Source organism: Eptesicus fuscus, chromosome 10 (assembly GCF_027574615.1).
Source record: "Eptesicus fuscus isolate TK198812 chromosome 10, DD_ASM_mEF_20220401, whole genome shotgun sequence".
Lineage (NCBI taxonomy): Eukaryota > Metazoa > Chordata > Mammalia > Chiroptera > Vespertilionidae > Eptesicus > Eptesicus fuscus.
In genome coordinates this window covers 34,620,378-34,637,788 of record NC_072482.1, presented here as the reverse complement: position 1 = coordinate 34,637,788, position 17,411 = coordinate 34,620,378, and the positions used below count along the sequence as shown (strand labels likewise).

The window sequence follows — 17,411 nt, the reverse complement described above, 5'->3', positions numbered from 1 at the left end:
GAGAGATTTGTTGTTCCACTTATTTGTGCATTCATTTGTTGATTCTTTTTTTTAAAATATATTTTATTGATTTTTTACAGAGAGGAAGGGAGAGGTATAGAGAGTTAGAAACATTGATGAGAGAGAGATATCAATCAGCTGCCTCCTACACACCCCCTACTGGGGATGTGCCTGCAACCAAGGTATATGCCCTTGACCAGAATCAAACCTGGGACCCTTCAGTCTGCAGGCCGATGCTCTATCCACTGAGCCAAACTGGTCAGGGCCATTGGTTGATTCTTGTGTCCTGACTGGGGATCAAACCTGCAGCCTTGCATATCGGGATGACACTCTAACCAACTGAGCTACCTGGCCAGGGCTACAAATGTACCATTGTCTTCAAGTATACCAAGAGTATTTTAAGTTGGCAGAGGATGCTGTTCAAAGGGAAATTCATACTCTTAAGTCCCCCATTCAGCCTCTAAGCTCTTGCATTAGATTGAGTGCTATAATGGCTCACTAAGCACAGCAATTCCATAAATACTTAGCATGAACTGATGGTTAAATAAAGAGAAACAGACTTCTAGATCATTTAGAAGAGATGGAGAAACTTTTATCTAGTGGGGGACCTCTGGTCCTTAGGAAGAAAAAACAACAACCACTAAACATTGCAGAAAGATATCCTGAAGACCCATGCTCAACAGCTACTTGCAATTATACTTTAGCCATATTACTTAACAAGCTACAGCATAGGAAGATATAAACAAGACTTGGTTTTTAAAGCTTTAAAACATTCTTACTTTGAGGAATACATTGATGTAAAAGAATCCTAATGTATTGGAATTTTCCCATCAGGGAGTAGTGCTATTCAAATAGATTAGTCTTTTTTGAACATTTTTTACTAGGATCCACAGTAAGGAATATATATTTTCTATTACAATACAGTATAAGCACACCCTAGTTCATTGCCTCTAAGACATTTTCAATTGGAAGTCACAAATGCTGCCAATCATAATTGTAAGATACTAGGGCATGATTATAGAGCATACACCGATTTAGAGATGATAAAATACAGAAAAAATATGCATTTTAAAATTGGTGAAGTGTAATTTGTATATAAATCACTGAGACAAATTTCAGAGACTAGTACTTATACTTTAGCCTATACTCGTCCAGGCAGACATTCAAGTGGCTTAAAACTTGCATTTAAAAATAATTTGGTCTTGTCCACAAATCATCGCAGCCCACCTCTCACTGGAACGTAGAGTGGCTTTTCATTCAACTTAAATTTCTGTAATAGAATACAAGTTCAGTTTTCTACACAAACAGATTATTTGTATTCTAGGTTCCTGAGCCAGCACACACTGTAAAATTAATTGCAATTTAGTTTCTGCCAAAAGCAGCTGAGACAATGACTATTTATTGAAGCAAGCTAGTGGTTCTCACAGTTGGCTGGGTGTCAGAATAACCTATGGAGCTTGTTAAACACAGATGCCAAGACCTTTCCAGGCCAAATGAATTAGAATTGCTTGTAATAAGACTTGGCCATCTACTTTAATAAGCTTTATGGGAATTCTGATGTCCAATCAGATTTAGGAATCATTGCTCAAGGGCTTGCCAGTCATACATTCCTTTAGTTTTTATTTTTACATAACGCTTATTGATTATGTGTCATACTAGAAAATTCACCCTTGGAAAGTGTACAATTCAATGGTATATAGTATCTTCACAGAATTGGACAACCATCCCCACAATCTAATTTTAGAACATTTTCATCACCTTAAAAAGAGGTGTCCTTTTTAATGGCAAAGAAGCCACCCAGAAGACTCCTTTTACAATTCATCCAGTCAGTTTCACACCAGCCTCAGGCCTAGGCCAAATGCTAGGGGGATTGCAATGACCAAGATTGGTTTAAACTTTGAAGATTTACCTCCTGCACTTCAGAAGGGAGTAAACAAAACCATGGTTCCTTTGGCAAGGCAGAGGGCAGTGGACAGACATGGTTACTGGAACTCAACTGGCCGTGTTTATCATAGGCAAGTTACTTAACGTCTCCAAGTCTGTTTCCCTTGTCTCTGGAACAGGGAACGGCTTTGTTATGGGGTTAAATGCAATAATGCAAGTAAAGCATTTAACTTCATATCTGGCACACAGCACACATTAAGTAGTAGCTACTTTTATCTTACATAAAATCACTAATGAAAGCATTGTTTTCCATAAATGGCTTTTAAATATGTTTTTATTGATTTTTAAAAACTTATTTTTATTGATTTCAGAGAGGGAGAGATAGAAACATCAATGAGAATCATTGACTTGATGCCTCCTGCACGCCCCCTACTGGAGATTGAGCCCCGAAATCCCGACATGTGCCCTTGAACAGAGTAAAACCTGGAACCCTTCAGTCTGCAGGGCAATGGTCTATTCACTGAGCTAAACAGGCTAGGGCTGAGAGAAAGAGAGAGAGAGAGAGAGAGAGACAGAGAGACAGAGAGAGAGAGAGAGACTGAGAGACTGAGAAACATAAATGATAAGAGAGATCTGCTGCCTCCTGCACACCTCCTGCTGGGGGTCGAGTCCACACCTGGGCATGTGTCCTGACTGGGAATTGAACTTTTACCTCCTGGTTCATGGGTTGACGCTCAACCACTGAGCCACACTGGTCAGGCTTACATTTTAGTAATAGGAAAAAATGTTTTCTGGTCCCCTTGATGAGACAGAACTGTATCACCGCCAGGAAGCTTTGAGCCAGAATTTAATGTTTAAATGTAATCTGCCTTTTCCTCAGCTGATCTTTAATTCTGAACTGTTTTGCTTTCTTTAAAATGACTTAACTATATTTTTAGAATAAGCAGGGGGTAAATTATCAATCAATAAACCAAATAGGTTTTGGAATCTGAGACACATATACATTAATTCATTTTTACAAAAAATTATAAAATACAACATAAAATTTACCATCTGAACCATTTTTTTTCTTGAACCATTTTTAAAAAATTGTGTTGTCTTTCTCTTTTCTTTTGGTTAATCCTCACTCAAGGGTATTTTTCCCATTGCTTTTCAGAGAGAGTGGAGAGGAGGGAGGGAGGGGGAAAGAGACTGAGGAGAGAGAGAAACATAGATATAAGAGAGACACTTTGATTGGTTGCTTCCTGCACCTACCCCGACCAGGGCCAGGGATTTAACCTGCAACCCAGCTACGTGCCCTTGACCCCTTGACTGGGAATTGAACTCTCAACCCTTCAGTGAATGGGCTGATGTTCTAACCAGTAAGCTATGCTGGCCAGGGCACCATTTTTAAGTATAGAATGGCATGAAGCATGCTCACATTGTTGTGTCGCTATCACCACCATCTTCCTCAAAAACACTTTTCACCTTGCAAAGCTGAAACTCTGCACCTATTAAATAGTAAACTCCCCATCCCTGCAACTCCTGGCAACCACCCTTCTATACTAGGTACCTCACATACATGAAATCATGTTTGTCCTTTTGTGGATGGCTTATTTCACTTAGTGAAACGTCTCCCAAGTTCACCCATGACCTAGTGTGTGTCAGAATTTCCTTCCTTTTAAAGTCTGAAAAATATTCCATGTTATTTACATATTGTGTTAATCAAAGTGTCAATCTGTTAATGGACCCTTAGGTTGCTTTCACCTTTTGGCTATTGTGAAAAATGCTATTATGAACATGACTTTGTTCAAGGGTCTTCAAGACCCTGATTTCAATCCTTTTGGGTCTATACCCAGGAGTGAGCTTATTGATCATAAAATAATTCTACTTCTGATTTTTGTGGGAACTGTCATACTGCTTTCCATAGCTGCTGTACTGTTTTACATTTCCAACAATAGTACATAAGGGTTCCACTTTTTCCACAGCCTTGCCAACACTTGCTATTTACTGTTCAATAGCCATCCTCATAGGTGTGAGATGGCATCTCACTTTAGTTTTGATTTGCATTTTTCTGACTAATAACAGTTGAGCATCTTTTCATGTGTTTTTGTTTTTAATATATTTCTATTGATTTTAGATTAAGGGAGAGGGAGAGAAACATCAATGAGAGAAACTCACCGATCGGCTGCCTCCTGCACGTCCTCCACTGGGAACACTGAGCCCAAAACCCAGTTATGTGTCCCGAATGGGATCAAACTCGGGACCCTTCAGTCGAGAGGCTGACAAACTATCCACTGAGCCAAACCATCCAGGGCTTTTCATGTGTTTTTTTGCCAATTGTATATCTTTGGAGAAATGGCTATTCAAGTCCTTTGCCCGTTTTTAAATTTTTTAGTTGTAGGAGTCTTTCATATATTCTAAATATTAACCACTTGTCAGATAGATGATTTGCAAATATTTTCTTCCATCCCATAAATTGCCTTTTAACTCTGTTGTGTATTTCATCTGGCTTTTAAATTAGGAAATACTAAAAACCTGCTTAAATAAAAAAAGTATCATAAAAATAAGCTTCAGTATCATATTAGGGACAGTGAAAAGCTGGGACAATGCATGTAGGGAGGAAATAAAACTGTAGAGAATGTAAAGACAGAAGAATTAGGGAGAAAGGTATGTAGTTCTTAATACTTGTGTCATAAATATTTTTATTCTGTTTATTCAGTTAAGTTTTACTTTTGCCATCTCTTACCTTCAGTAATATTCATTCATTCAAAAAAATGTCCCTGCCCTAGCTGATTTGGCTCAGTAAATAGAGTGTCATTCTGCGGACTGAAAGGTCTAAGGTTCAATTCCAGTCAAGGGCACGCCTGGGTTGTGGGCTCGATCCCCAGTAGGGGGCGTGCAGGAGGCAGCCGATTAATTATTCTCATCATTGATGTTTCTATCTCTCCCTCTCCCTTCTTCTCTGAAATCAATAAAAATATATATGTATTTTTAAAAAAGCATGTCCCCAGTGTCTACAATATGCACTGCCTGCACTCAAGAGGCTTTTATCTTGTTAAGAGATTAAGGTAAGACAGATATTAAAAACTAAGGTGGAATTAAGTAAGTGCAATACTAGAAGTGCTGTGAAGAGGGAGCCTAAAAGGAACAATTTATCTTCTCTGTGTGCCTTCCAGTATAAGCGGCTCTGCCCACTCTGAATGAGCCTCGAGTCACTTTTGCGGGCTTTCCTGGTATTTCTGACCACTTCCCTTAGGGCATTTTCTCAAAGTTGACATTTTTTTTCAAGTGTAAGAGCCATGCTATTCCAATCTAGGTTGAAACTCAAAAATGGAAAAAAAAATTAAAATAATCAGTAATAAAATCCAAACTCTTGGCTATAAGGTAGCTTTATAATTCAAAGCTATGATGGTTTAATTAGCATAGGTCTCTATCTTCATCCTCCCTCCCGCCACCAATAATTTTACAAATGTTTACTGTCTCCTAGCTGTTTCCTCTTTTGAGTTTGGTTTCTGTTGAACTTTAGTACCTATAACTATTAGGCAATGTGGTCTGCAGTGGGTAGAGGAAATCACAAGTGTGACCAACTCCTGACTATTGTCATTACTGGGAGATTTCTATTAAATAACTGAACTGAGTAAGGTTACATTCTTAACTGATTTCTTCTTAGGGCATCCTAGTCTATAGCACTTCTGTCTAGCAGCACCAGGGGAAGGCTGTTTTGAAAATATTTTTAGGTCAAGTAATTTTCTACAAGTTAACATATATTTTAAATTGTAGATCTGAAGAAGTTTTACATTCTAAACTAAATGGAAGAATGTATAACAAATGTTTTTCATAGAACATTTTTCAGTGAGAGTTACTATTGTAACAGAATTGCATTACAAAACTTAAATTTCTTTATATGTGTAGATTCACTAGCCCCAAATTAAAGTTGTCAAGAAACTCTCAAAGCATTTAAGAACTTTCTATTTCCTCAAAATAAATGTTTGTTATATTCCATTCCATTCAATGAGCACTTCAGTCACTGCTTTTACTCTTCTATTTAATCAGAAAAAATAAATTTAAAAAGTGGTTTCCTTTCTAGTGATAAACAATTACCACAAAGTAGCTTGAAAAAATATGTAGTATTGTTAAACATTGCCTCTGCAGTAAGAATTCTGCCCAGAATAGCCATGATAACTAAAGTTACCATTTTTTGAAATTGCTAAATCAAATATCAAGAATAATCAGTCATGCCCTAACCGATTTGGCTCTTTTCATGTGTTTTAATTTGGTACATTTAATGGACAAAATCCTTATGAGTTGAGTAGGCAAATCTGCAAGCTAAGATTTTTTTTTTTTTCAGCTTTAGTTTTAGGTCCACTCTCTCTCCTTTTAAAAAAGATTTTTTAAATTGATATTTAGAGAGAGAAGAAGGGAGAGGGAGAGAGAGTGGAACATCGATGTGAGAGCAAAATACCAAGCAGCTGTGCAACCTGGGTGTGTGCTCTGACTGGGAATTGAATCATCAACCTTTCAGTACACGGGACATCACCCAACCAACTGAGCCACACCAGCCAGCCCACTATATCTCTCTTTAATTGGCTTTGACAAAGTTATATTAATAGGCTCACTGCATTAGAGCACCTGAGAGAAAGAGTATACATTAAGAGTTTGTAACTATTTTTTCAAATGTACAAAAAAAGCACAATGATATCTGTCTTCTTCATACATTAATGACAAAGCCATAATAATTAATAAGGTTTTCTAATAGGTGTTAAGTAGAAATACTTATCTCCTATCTATACTCTTACATTGATTATAAGTCTTCGATGAACAGAAAGCTATAACTGTCTCTCTTCAAGTCTGTCTGTATCACATAAGCAATGATCAGTTTTGGGCAACTCATTCATAGCTGCCTGTCTTTGCTGAATGGTCTTCACAAATCTGAGCAGATTGACGATGGCAGCAGGTGTCACTCCAGGTATCCGACTTGCAGCCCCAATCTATGAATTGAAACCACAAGGATAATATAAAGTGAGCTATGTCAAATAAAATTTTCCTTCCAGGGACAGTAACAATTTATATATTACAATTTATAAAATATTTTCAAAACTATTATCTTAATGTTTTCAAAATAACTCTATAAAATAGGTAAAGAAAATGTGATTATTATCATCTTCCTTTTTTTTTTAATGGGAAAAATGAGGCTTAGCGAAATTAAAATGACTTGTCCAAGATCACATAACTAACAGATGTTGGAATACCTACTTTTTCTTTTCATTAAACTAATGTAACATCCCTAGCAGTGTGTTGGGCAGCACCCTATAATTAATCTCAATATTTCTGTGTTGTATTTTTACAATGAAATATATGAATATTAACTCTAAGTGATGTAAAGACTAGCCTCAGGCCAGTTCAGGTCAGTTTTGCCACCAAATGAGTCTGCAACAAACATTTATCAGAGCTTTTTGTATTTTAGAACTTGGGTAAGGGATTGTGAGCTTGATGACCAGTGCTATCCAACTGAATTTTCTGTGATAATGGAAATTTTCTATAACATTTGCACTGAAACAATGTACATCCAACATGGTAGCCACTAGCCATATGTAACCACTGAGCACCTGAAATGTGGCTAATATGAATGAAGAGTTGAATTTTAATTCTTAAAAATTTTAATTAATGTAAATGGTCTATTTGGCTAGTATCCATAATCCTGGGCAGTGCAGCCTATGACTATCCATAAAAATATAACCCCAAAACGAATAGTATATATAGAGGTATAAAATTTAAGGCTTGTTTCCCTGGTATCCATAACTATTGCTAGGAACACCATGCCATATTTTGCCATATTTATGAAATCAATCCTTCCTTTAAAAATCATTAAAAAATTTTTTGTTAAATGCTCCTTTTTTGTTATGAACCACTACTAAAAACAACAACAAAAAACCCACTGTCATTAAACTATGAGACACCACTAATTTTTAAGGTACAACTTAGCTTTTCAGAGATGTTAAAATGTATGTCTTAGAATCAATAAATACAGCCTATCAGTCTTTAGCTATTTATTAGAAGTTCAATACTATACATAATGAAGGTTTTTATAGACATTTACAGATGTGTGTGTGTGTACATGTATGCGTGCGCGCGCACACACACACACACACACACACACACACACGGGCTAAAGTATGGGGCAGGAAACCTCTTTGGCTCCCCTTTCTCCTAGTTGCTCCCAAGGCCACACTATGGAGCCTCTAGAGAGGGATCCGAGAAGTGATTTGAAAATCACCAAATTATAATCAACCGAATTCTTGACTTGTGGTTAGACTAAGCTTTTTCTTCATAAAAATATATTGACATCTGTCATAGAAAGAGATACTGAAAATAAGAAGTTATGTTTTTTATGATGAAATAAACCATTAGTTATGTGATGATGGTAATTCCAGGTTTAAAAAAGAAAGCACTGGCTTTTAATTTTTAACCTATTCCTACCCATTGCCCGTTTTCTTACCGTCTGTGGGCGACTGAAATGTAGCTTCTCTCGAACTTCATGGGACAAAGACACATCCCTGAGAGTCAAATAATCTAGGTCTTTTGGCAGTTGGAGAGCTTCATCTCGCTGAATGTCCTTTATTTCTTGTTGCTGATAGAACAATACTGTTTCATAAGTGGCTGGTGAACAAAATAAATTATGTCATGATAGATTACATTAACAAGTTACATTTTTATAACTTTTTATAATTTATAAAGAACTTTTTTTTAAAAAATATATTTTATTGATTTTTTACAGAGAGGAAGAGAGAGGGATAGAGAGTTAGAAACATCGATGAGAGAGAAACATCGATCAGCTGCCTCTTGCTCACCCCCTACTGGGGATGTGCCCGCAACCAAGGTACATGCCCTTGACCGGAATCGAACCTGGGACCCTTGAGTCCGCAGGCCGACGCTCTATCCACTGAGCCAAACAGGTTTCGCCTATAAAGAACTTTTACTGCATTATCTCATTCAACACCATGAGATAGGTGAGGTACATGTTCCCTTTTGCAGATGAGGAAATTAAAGCTAAAATAGAGGGAATATCTTACATATTACTACAACATTCTGTCTGTTTACTGAATGACCTTTCATTGCAAAATTTTCGAAAATTAAGAGAAATTGTGTTTCTTCTCAGTGCAAATTTTGGTGGAACATCCCTCAAAAGGCTGTGGGTTTGAATTTTAAGTCCTAAAGAACAGATGTTTCTTCAAGAAAATGGTTCTGAATTATGAACATATAAAGCTGTATTTTTTATTTATTTAAAGCTTCTCAAATGATAACATAATTTAACTAAGGTTTTACTCAGACATAAAGTTAAAAAGATAATTCAGCCATTATTTTATAATTAAAGCATTTTGTTCTTAGAAACATAAATTCAGAATGTATTTTAAAACCTAACCTGAGGTAGTCACTCCGTCCTGTTCAAGAAATAAGTCTTCCCTGAAGGTTTTGGTAGCACCTGCTTCCATCACTTGTCTGGCAGCCAGAAAATCTCAGCTCTGAGCCTGGCTCTGCCAATGAATTACCCTTTAACTGTGGGCATGTCATAATCATTCTGGCCCTCCGTTTGTTTATCTAGAAAATTCAAGGGCTAACTTAGATGACTTCTGATGGTCTTCTGATTGTCAAAGGGTGGTTGTGAAGTGCACAGGCCTTAGACAAGCTAAATTCAATCCCAGCTCTGCTACTCACCAGTTGTGTGTTCTTAGGCAAGTTACCATTTATCTGTAAAATTAAGGTAATAATGCCAATACCTATTCATCACAGGACATCTACAAGTATCAAATGAAATAATGCACATAAAGGGCTTACTACAACATGGCAAAATAACAATTTAGTACAACAAATTGTAATACAACTTTATGACTCATGAATAGATAAGGGATAATTGGATATAAATGAGAAAACATATATGTTAAAGTATATTTATTTAAACTTTCAAATATGTATATAGCAAAAGTATCAGAGATAATATAAAGAATCTGAAATTGATTTCTGCCTTTAAGAAACTTAAAGATCCTCTAGTGGAAAAACTGTGAAGTAACTAGAAAACCACTGATATGTGTTATATTTTACCCTAGTGTGGTTTCTTTTAGGCCATGGATACGAATTAGAGTCTTTATTTACAAACAAGTTAAAGATAATTATTCTGGATCATTCTAACCTGAAACTAGTGATTTATTGGACAAATTAAATTGCAAATCAAGTTTAAAGTGTAGAATTTAATCACCTTTTTCCAATGCTAAGAGCCTAAACATTCAATAAAGTAATTTATACTTAATACAGAAATCATGATATTGAAATAAAAGGTTAACATTACTTCTTATACATTGGTTGAACCAGACACTACTAGTGTCTGGTTATTTGAAAGAATGATTCTAGAGTTTAAATGGGTTTTCTTTTTTGCTAGGCTTTTGTTAACTTGCATGGTGGGATGGCAGACAGCACTTGGATCATCCTATGAAAGCAGCCAAAGCATAGCAAGGCGACAGGCCTCTCTGGAACTGACAGACGATGCCCCTGCTAGAAAGAATGGAGCATTCTGACCACATTCGCTGGGCCAAGGAGCTTTAAAGTCCTTTCCTGTGTGAACAGCACATCATCATCCCACTTTTCCTGCTGTTCTCCCCATTTCATTCTGTTCCTTGCCTTTTTAACCCACATAATTTTCCACCCCAGGAAAACACTTCCTCTATCAAAATACAGAAGCTGATCTTATTCTCAGTATTTTTATGTTTGAAATTTTTCATAATGAAAACATTTTTTAAAGTCTTCTGTAGTTTTGAGAGTCAATACACTGACCCAGAGTAGGACCCAAGAGTATGGATTTCTTTGCCTGATACAAAGTAAGTACCTGTTAATGGTAAAATGTTCCAGTATACTGTCAAAGCCAAACATAGTAATATTTTTCTCATTATTAGAATATTATATGAGGAAACTGTAAAAAGGAAGTTCAAGAAAAAAAAGAGTTGTTGCTTTTTTCTTTAAGGGAGAGATTTACAGTAGTAGTTCCTAAACATGAAATGTGCACAGTAATCACATGGGGATCTTGTAAAATGCAGATGTTCACTCAGTGGGTCTGCAGTGGAGCCTGATATTCTGCATTCCTAACGAGCTCCCATGTGTTGCAATGCTCCTAACCTGGGAACTCCACTTTGAGTAGCACAGAGCCTAACACTATGCTGGTCCTATGATAATAATGGCTCCTCTTTAAAATAGAGCTCTGCTGTCCATTCATAATTTATACAAATGGCAAAGAGATAATACATATAGGCCTCTTAAGTAAAAGAAGTATTTTCTACCTTCTATTTTCAGTCTTTCAGCTAGCTCTCTACATTGAGTATACTTCTTCAAGGGTTCTGGAACAGCCTTTGCCAATAACTCCAGGTCAACTTCCTCATACTTCAGAACATCTAGAGCTCTGCAAATACACAAAAATTTCATTAACATAGGGGTCCATACAACGTAAGACAGATTAAGAACAGGATTCCTTGTAAATAATAATATGAGAATAAATAATATCAAGACACCGAATTTTTTCCAAGGACAGTGAATAAATGCAGCAGCATCTACAACACAGAACCTCAATAAGATGTATGTGATCCTTCCCTTATCATGAGAAATGAGTTGTTGGTAAAGTTTGCATTGCTATAATCCATTTGTCCTTTCTTGTAAGGACAGAATATCTTTTGATAAGAAGGGTGTGATTGAATTCCCTAAGAATTTACATCTAAGCCATAGCCATGTAAGCCCATGTTCTGTAAGAGAGGCATCCTTTTGCATGCTCGGATCCAGCTGAAGGAAGTCTCCTGCTTGCTCCAAGACTGCAAAATATTCTACAGTTTCCCTCTCATTTTGTGTGGTTTTCACAAGGCCCCACTGATCTGTACAGTTTCCCTATATATATTACCATAATTCATTTTATTTACTAACTTTGATCTTTCCCTCTTTTTGTTGGTTGTCTTTTTAATAAATGCTGCCCACCCAAAACCAATTAAAACAAGTCATTATCAAATTAACAGAAAGTCAGATCTGCCCATCCAGGGGTCCCAAGTACTCCCAGGCTTCCTACCAACCTTTTTTATAGTCCATTCTATTATCACAGTCATGCATTACCACCTTTTGTAGATGTTTGACTTATCCCTCAGGAAGCCTGCTCTAGGAAAGTCCAGAAATTCTCTCTCCACAGGGGTCTGGACAACTAATTACAGAGGCCTCAGCAGATAAGCTACACTGAAGCTATACAACCAGATGCTCCAAAAGAGTAATGGTTACCAATTTCAGAAATTATAGAACACTAGAGGCCCGGTGCATGAATTCGTGCATGGGTGGGGTCCCTCGGCCTGGCTGGCAATCGGAGCCAATTGGGGCCATCTTGCCCAGTTCCGATCGGGGTTTATTGGGGCCGGCCAGCCGGGGGGAAGAGACCGTGGGAGGTTGGCCGGCTGCAGGAGGTTGGCTGTGGGAGCGCACTGTGTTGAGCGTCTGCCCCTTGGTGGTCAGTGCATGTCATAGCTACGGGCTGGTCATAATGGTCGCTTAGGCTTTTATATATATAGACATATATATATATAGATAATGGAATGCACTTCCAAAAGACTAACCCAAAAAAGAGTTACTTTGGAATCAAGGAGGGTTGTGACCTCTAAGAAAAACCCTTGACCATCTAACTTATTAAAAAAACAAACAACCCTTTGTTTACAAGGTTTGGTTCACAGGTCCAGCCTTAAAGACATGCTCTGAGTCAAGCCTAAGCCTCAGAGTACAGAGGTCTGGCACACTTCAACAGAAGATAAGAGAACTTCTGAGCCACCTAACTCATCAATAGGTTTCTGTGTAATCCTGACAGGAAATGAATGTGCACATGCATTTGTGTATCTCCCTGGTTAAAATGCCTGCTCAACCCAGCTGGTGTGGCTCAGTGGTTGAGCATCAACCTATGAACCAGAAGGTTTGATTCCTGGTCAGAGCACATGCCTGGGTTGCAGGCTCGATCCCCAGTGAGGATCGTGCGGGAAGCAGTTGATCAATGATTTCTCTCATCTTTGATCTCTCTCTTTTCCTTTCTCTCTGAAATCAATAAAAAAAAAAAAAAAATGCCTGCTCAAAGTCTGCTTCAACTTGTCAGTGCTTAGCACACAGCCTGGCATGTATGCAGTAAAAGCAATCAACGTATTTTGACCAACTTTCTATCCTTTTAGTTTTATTTACTGAGGCATTGAATAAAGTGAGTTCATTTAGGATATTAAATGTCAACATAATCAAAATATAAATTTTTTTATATAAAAAACAGTAAGTTAAAAATAAGTAAATTCATTTAGAGATGCTGAATGCTAGGCTATAAATATTCTGCTGAAATAAAATATAGGGCACTGGGACCCTGTTTCCTCCTTAAGGGAAAGAACCAAATTGAAAAGGAAAGCATTTGGCCAAATTACTTTTTTTAAAAATCACCTTAATCATAGGATTTGTTGGATAAAAATAAAACTCTAGCCTCCTTTTACATCTTCTTATCATCAATTAGCATTTTAAATTGAGTTGAAAACAATCACTCCCCTGCTTTCACTCTGACCTCAAACATTTTAGTCATATTTAATGCAACTTCTAATTATATAAATTTGAAATAGTGTGGTATTTGATCAAAACAAAGCATAATGTCATAAATTCCTTGTGTAAAGTTTGAAATAATGTGTAACTACCTAAATTTAAACAAACAGCCGTAAAATTGAGTAAATTACAATTATGAACTATGTTTATACTACTATCTGCCCACCCAAAACCAATTAAATACTATCTGTCAGTGCCACTTAGCTGGTAAACAAATATATCCATCAACCTTATTTGTGCATCAGGCTGTCATTCCTGTGAATGTCTTTGATTTGGGTGACTACTATGCAGGTTATTTAATAATTACTGTTACTATAATTAAAAATCTGCTTAACAGCCAACATCATACTTAATGGGCAAAAACTAAAAGCATTTCCCTTAAGATGAGGAACAAGACAAGGATGTCTGCTTCCATCACTCTTATTCAACATAGTACTAGAAGTCCTTGCCACAGCAATCAGACAAGAGAAATAAAAGGCATCCAAATTGGAAAGGAGAAAGTAAAACTCATTATTCACAGATGACATGATATTGCACATAGAAAACCTTAAAGACTTCACCAGAAAACTGTCAGATTTAATAAACCAATTTGGCAAAGTAGCAGGATACAAAATTAACATCCGAAAATCGATAGCATTTTTATACACCAATAATGAACCCTCAGAAAAAGAAACTAAAAAAAAATTCCATTTACCATTGCAACAACAAAAAGATAGCATACTTGGGAATAAACTTAACCAAGGAGGTAAAAGACCTATACTAAAATTTAGGGCAGTGAAAAAGGAAATAGAGGAAGACCCAAAAAGTGGAAGCATATACCGTGTTCACAGACTGGAAGAATTAACATCATTAAAATGTCCATATTACCCAGAGCAATCTACAGATTCAATGCAATCCCGATTAAAATGTCAATGGCATATTTCACAGATCTAGAACAAATATTCTAAAAACTTATAATGAACCAAAAAAAAAAAAGACCCTGAATAGCCACAGCAATCTTGAGAAAGAACAAAGTTGGAGGGATCACAATACCATGCAACAGACTGACAATTCTCAGAAGGAAATGGGAGGGGGGAGGAAGAGATGAACCAAAGAACATATATGCATATATACATAACCCATGATGAAGGCCTGGGGAGGGGGCAAGAGGAAGGAGGAGTGGACAAAAAGGGGACATCTGTAATACTTTCAACAAAGATAAATTTTTAAAAAATGAGTAGGGAGCCTTTAATGTCTCTCTGAAATGATCTCATTTTTCTGCAAATTCTGTAATTTGTAAGTTCTGTAATTGATATTAAAAATGCATACCTGAGAGATAAAACTTTACCCATACTTATAGAAGCCTCTGGGATTAACTTTTTCCATTTAGAACTTGAAAACTCAATGGATTTTAACATAGAAATGCCTTCTTCTAAAGAAGACTTCATCCAAGAAGCTCTTTCATATCTTTGTTGGGACACACAGCCAGCTTCCTTATACCCTAGAAGAAGGCAGGAGAGAATATAATGAGAGAGGTCTGAGAGAAGAGTAAACCTGATTGGCAGACTCAGCGAAGAGTTACCTCGGAATGTGAGGCGGCTGTCAGCATTATCAGGGCGCAGTGACAAACGGAACTCTGCTCGGCTGGTAAACATTCGGTATGGTTCGTTTGTGCCCTGTGTGGTGAGGTCATCAATCAGGACTCCTATGTAGCCTTCTGTTCGGCTAACGACAAAAGGAGGCTTGCGTCTGACCCGAAGACTTGCATTGATTCCAGCTATCACACCCTACAAGAGGACTGAAATGTTTAAAAGGCCATTATGAACTTAATAAAGAGCTGTCCTGTTCAGAACACTACCTAGAAAAAAATAGCATGGGGCAGTAAGAAAGCAGGCACTACCCTGAATGGATAGACTAGAGGTAGAAAATCTGAACCTTATTCAGAAACAGAATATGGGTAACGTACCACTTTACAATGCTATGATTCATTCAATACATGCCTAAAAACTTTTCCAGCCTTTTCCCACTTATAAGTAAAAAGAATAAAACTTCCCACTTAATAAGGATAATATATGATCATTTTCAGTAAAGTTATTTTAAAAGAGTAATAAAGCCACAGTGTTTTTTTAAAATCCAATTGTATACAATAACCATCTCCACATAAACCTGAAACAGAAATGTCTTCTATTAGTTATGTGTTGTATCTAATTAGATCTATATAATTATCATAACAGACATTAAAAGGAGGAACACCCGTTAAATAGTCCCTTTCTGTTAACATTAACATTTGAACAAACTCTTACTTGAGCTGCAGCTTCCTCATAACCAGTAGTGCCATTTATCTGTCCAGCAAAGAAGAGCCGTTGCACCAAATGAGTCTCGAGAGAAGGAGTGATCTGACGGGGGTCTAAGTAATCATACTGAACACCATAGCCTGATCAAAGAATAGATGGTACAAAGTAAGTAAAAACAGAGCTGGACTTGCCTCAAGGTAGAGATGCAAAGATTATCATTAAATGCTCTTCAAAAATGGACACAGACACTGAGGGGGTACGGGGGAGGGCATGTGCCGGAGGGTAGGGGAGGCCAGGTGGAAGTCAATGGGGAAAAAAGGAGACATAAAACATTACTATTTGTAATACTTTAAACAATAAAAGAAAAAGAAATGAAGACTATTTTAAATGCCAAGTTGTTGGGCTTTGTCTTCTGAGGCTCTAAGCAGCCCTGACTGCAGTTATGACCTCCTCACTATCTGCTAAGACGATGCTGAGCTCCTACTGAAGGGCGGCTGTGATTCTCTTTACCTGGCTGGATCATTTTAGCTTTCTCCAAGCCTCTGATGCATGTGATCATTTTCTCTTGTAATTCAGCTGGTAGCGTCACAGATAACCCTTGGGGGTAGATGAGGTCAGAATCTATTCCTTCAGGTTCCAACCAAACCTGATGTATACGGTTTGGAAAACGCAAAACCTTTGATTCAATGGAAGGACAGTATCTAGAAAAGGACATTGAAATAAAAAAATTTAATCAAACAAATGAAAGAGGCTGGCATCATTTCTTAAAGTAATTGAGCAGTGGCACTTGCTCCTTACCGGGGTCCTTTTGTAGTTTCCTTAATGTGACTATTAAGGTGCAGGTTCTCAAGGATAATCTCATCCACTCTAGGGTTGGTGTGAGTCACGTAACATGGCAGCTGATCTTCTGGCTAAAACACATGAATTAGTTATAACACTTTTGCCTCTCTACTAGTTTGTTTCTTATTCAAATAGACTGCACACATAATATTGGATGATGTTAAGAAATGATGTTTTGCTGGATGTGATAATGGTACTATGGTTAATTTTATATCATTTTTATCTGTTAAAGACATACAACGAAGTATTTATAAGTGAAATGATGAGATATTTGAGATTGTTGATTAAAGTCAGCAAGAAAAAAGTGTTAAGGGAAGATAAAACAAGAATGCCAAAAAAAGTTATTTTAAGTTATTTCCAAAATATATTTCTTCTATTCTCTATAAACTTAAATTTTATAATAAAAGTTTTAAAATACACATACCAAGAAAGTATTATCACAATTTATATTTTCCCAAAGCAAAAATATAAAAGTGAGTTTTCAAAAAAGAAAAACACACACAACAATATTTGAAGCCACTCATTAGGATAACACTTATAAGAAACTAGGACCATTATTATTAGTCCTCATTTCTAAAAACACAATATACTATTTTTTTTTAATATTCAAAAAACAAGGCAAAAGTAACCTGTACTCTTAAAAAAATGTCAGTATTGTGCAAGACTGAATAATTATTTCAGATGAAAGAGAAATGATGGCCCTAGCCAGTTTGGCTCAGTGGATAGAGCATCAGCCTGTGGACTGAAGGGTCTCAGGTTCGATTCCGGCCAAGGGCACATGCCCGGGTTGTGGGCTTGATCCCC

The 17,411-nt window shown here is 36.9% G+C and overlaps 1 protein-coding gene across 2 annotated transcripts in view; it reads right to left on the bottom strand.

Annotated features, from left to right (window-relative positions):
- Positions 1-5,894: 5,894 nt before the first annotated feature.
- The window catches only part of MTO1 (mitochondrial tRNA translation optimization 1), a 28,496-nt gene continuing 16,979 nt past the window's right edge, over positions 5,895-17,411 (bottom strand). The window contains exons 5-12 of one of the 2 annotated variants that reach the window (XM_008141401.3): positions 16,566-16,678; positions 16,278-16,468; positions 15,777-15,907; positions 15,056-15,260; positions 14,803-14,974; positions 11,190-11,308; positions 8,363-8,523; positions 5,895-6,854 (exon numbers count right to left, since the gene is read on the bottom strand). In XM_008141401.3, the coding sequence (XP_008139623.2) occupies positions 6,693-6,854; positions 8,363-8,523; positions 11,190-11,308; positions 14,803-14,974; positions 15,056-15,260; positions 15,777-15,907; positions 16,278-16,468; positions 16,566-16,678 (1,254 nt within the window). In that variant the 3' untranslated portion in view covers positions 5,895-6,692. Of the gene's footprint in view, positions 6,855-8,362; positions 8,524-11,189; positions 11,309-14,802; positions 15,261-15,776; positions 15,908-16,277; positions 16,469-16,565; positions 16,679-17,411 lie in introns of both variants that reach the window. The other variant, XM_054721926.1, reaches the window with a different exon arrangement.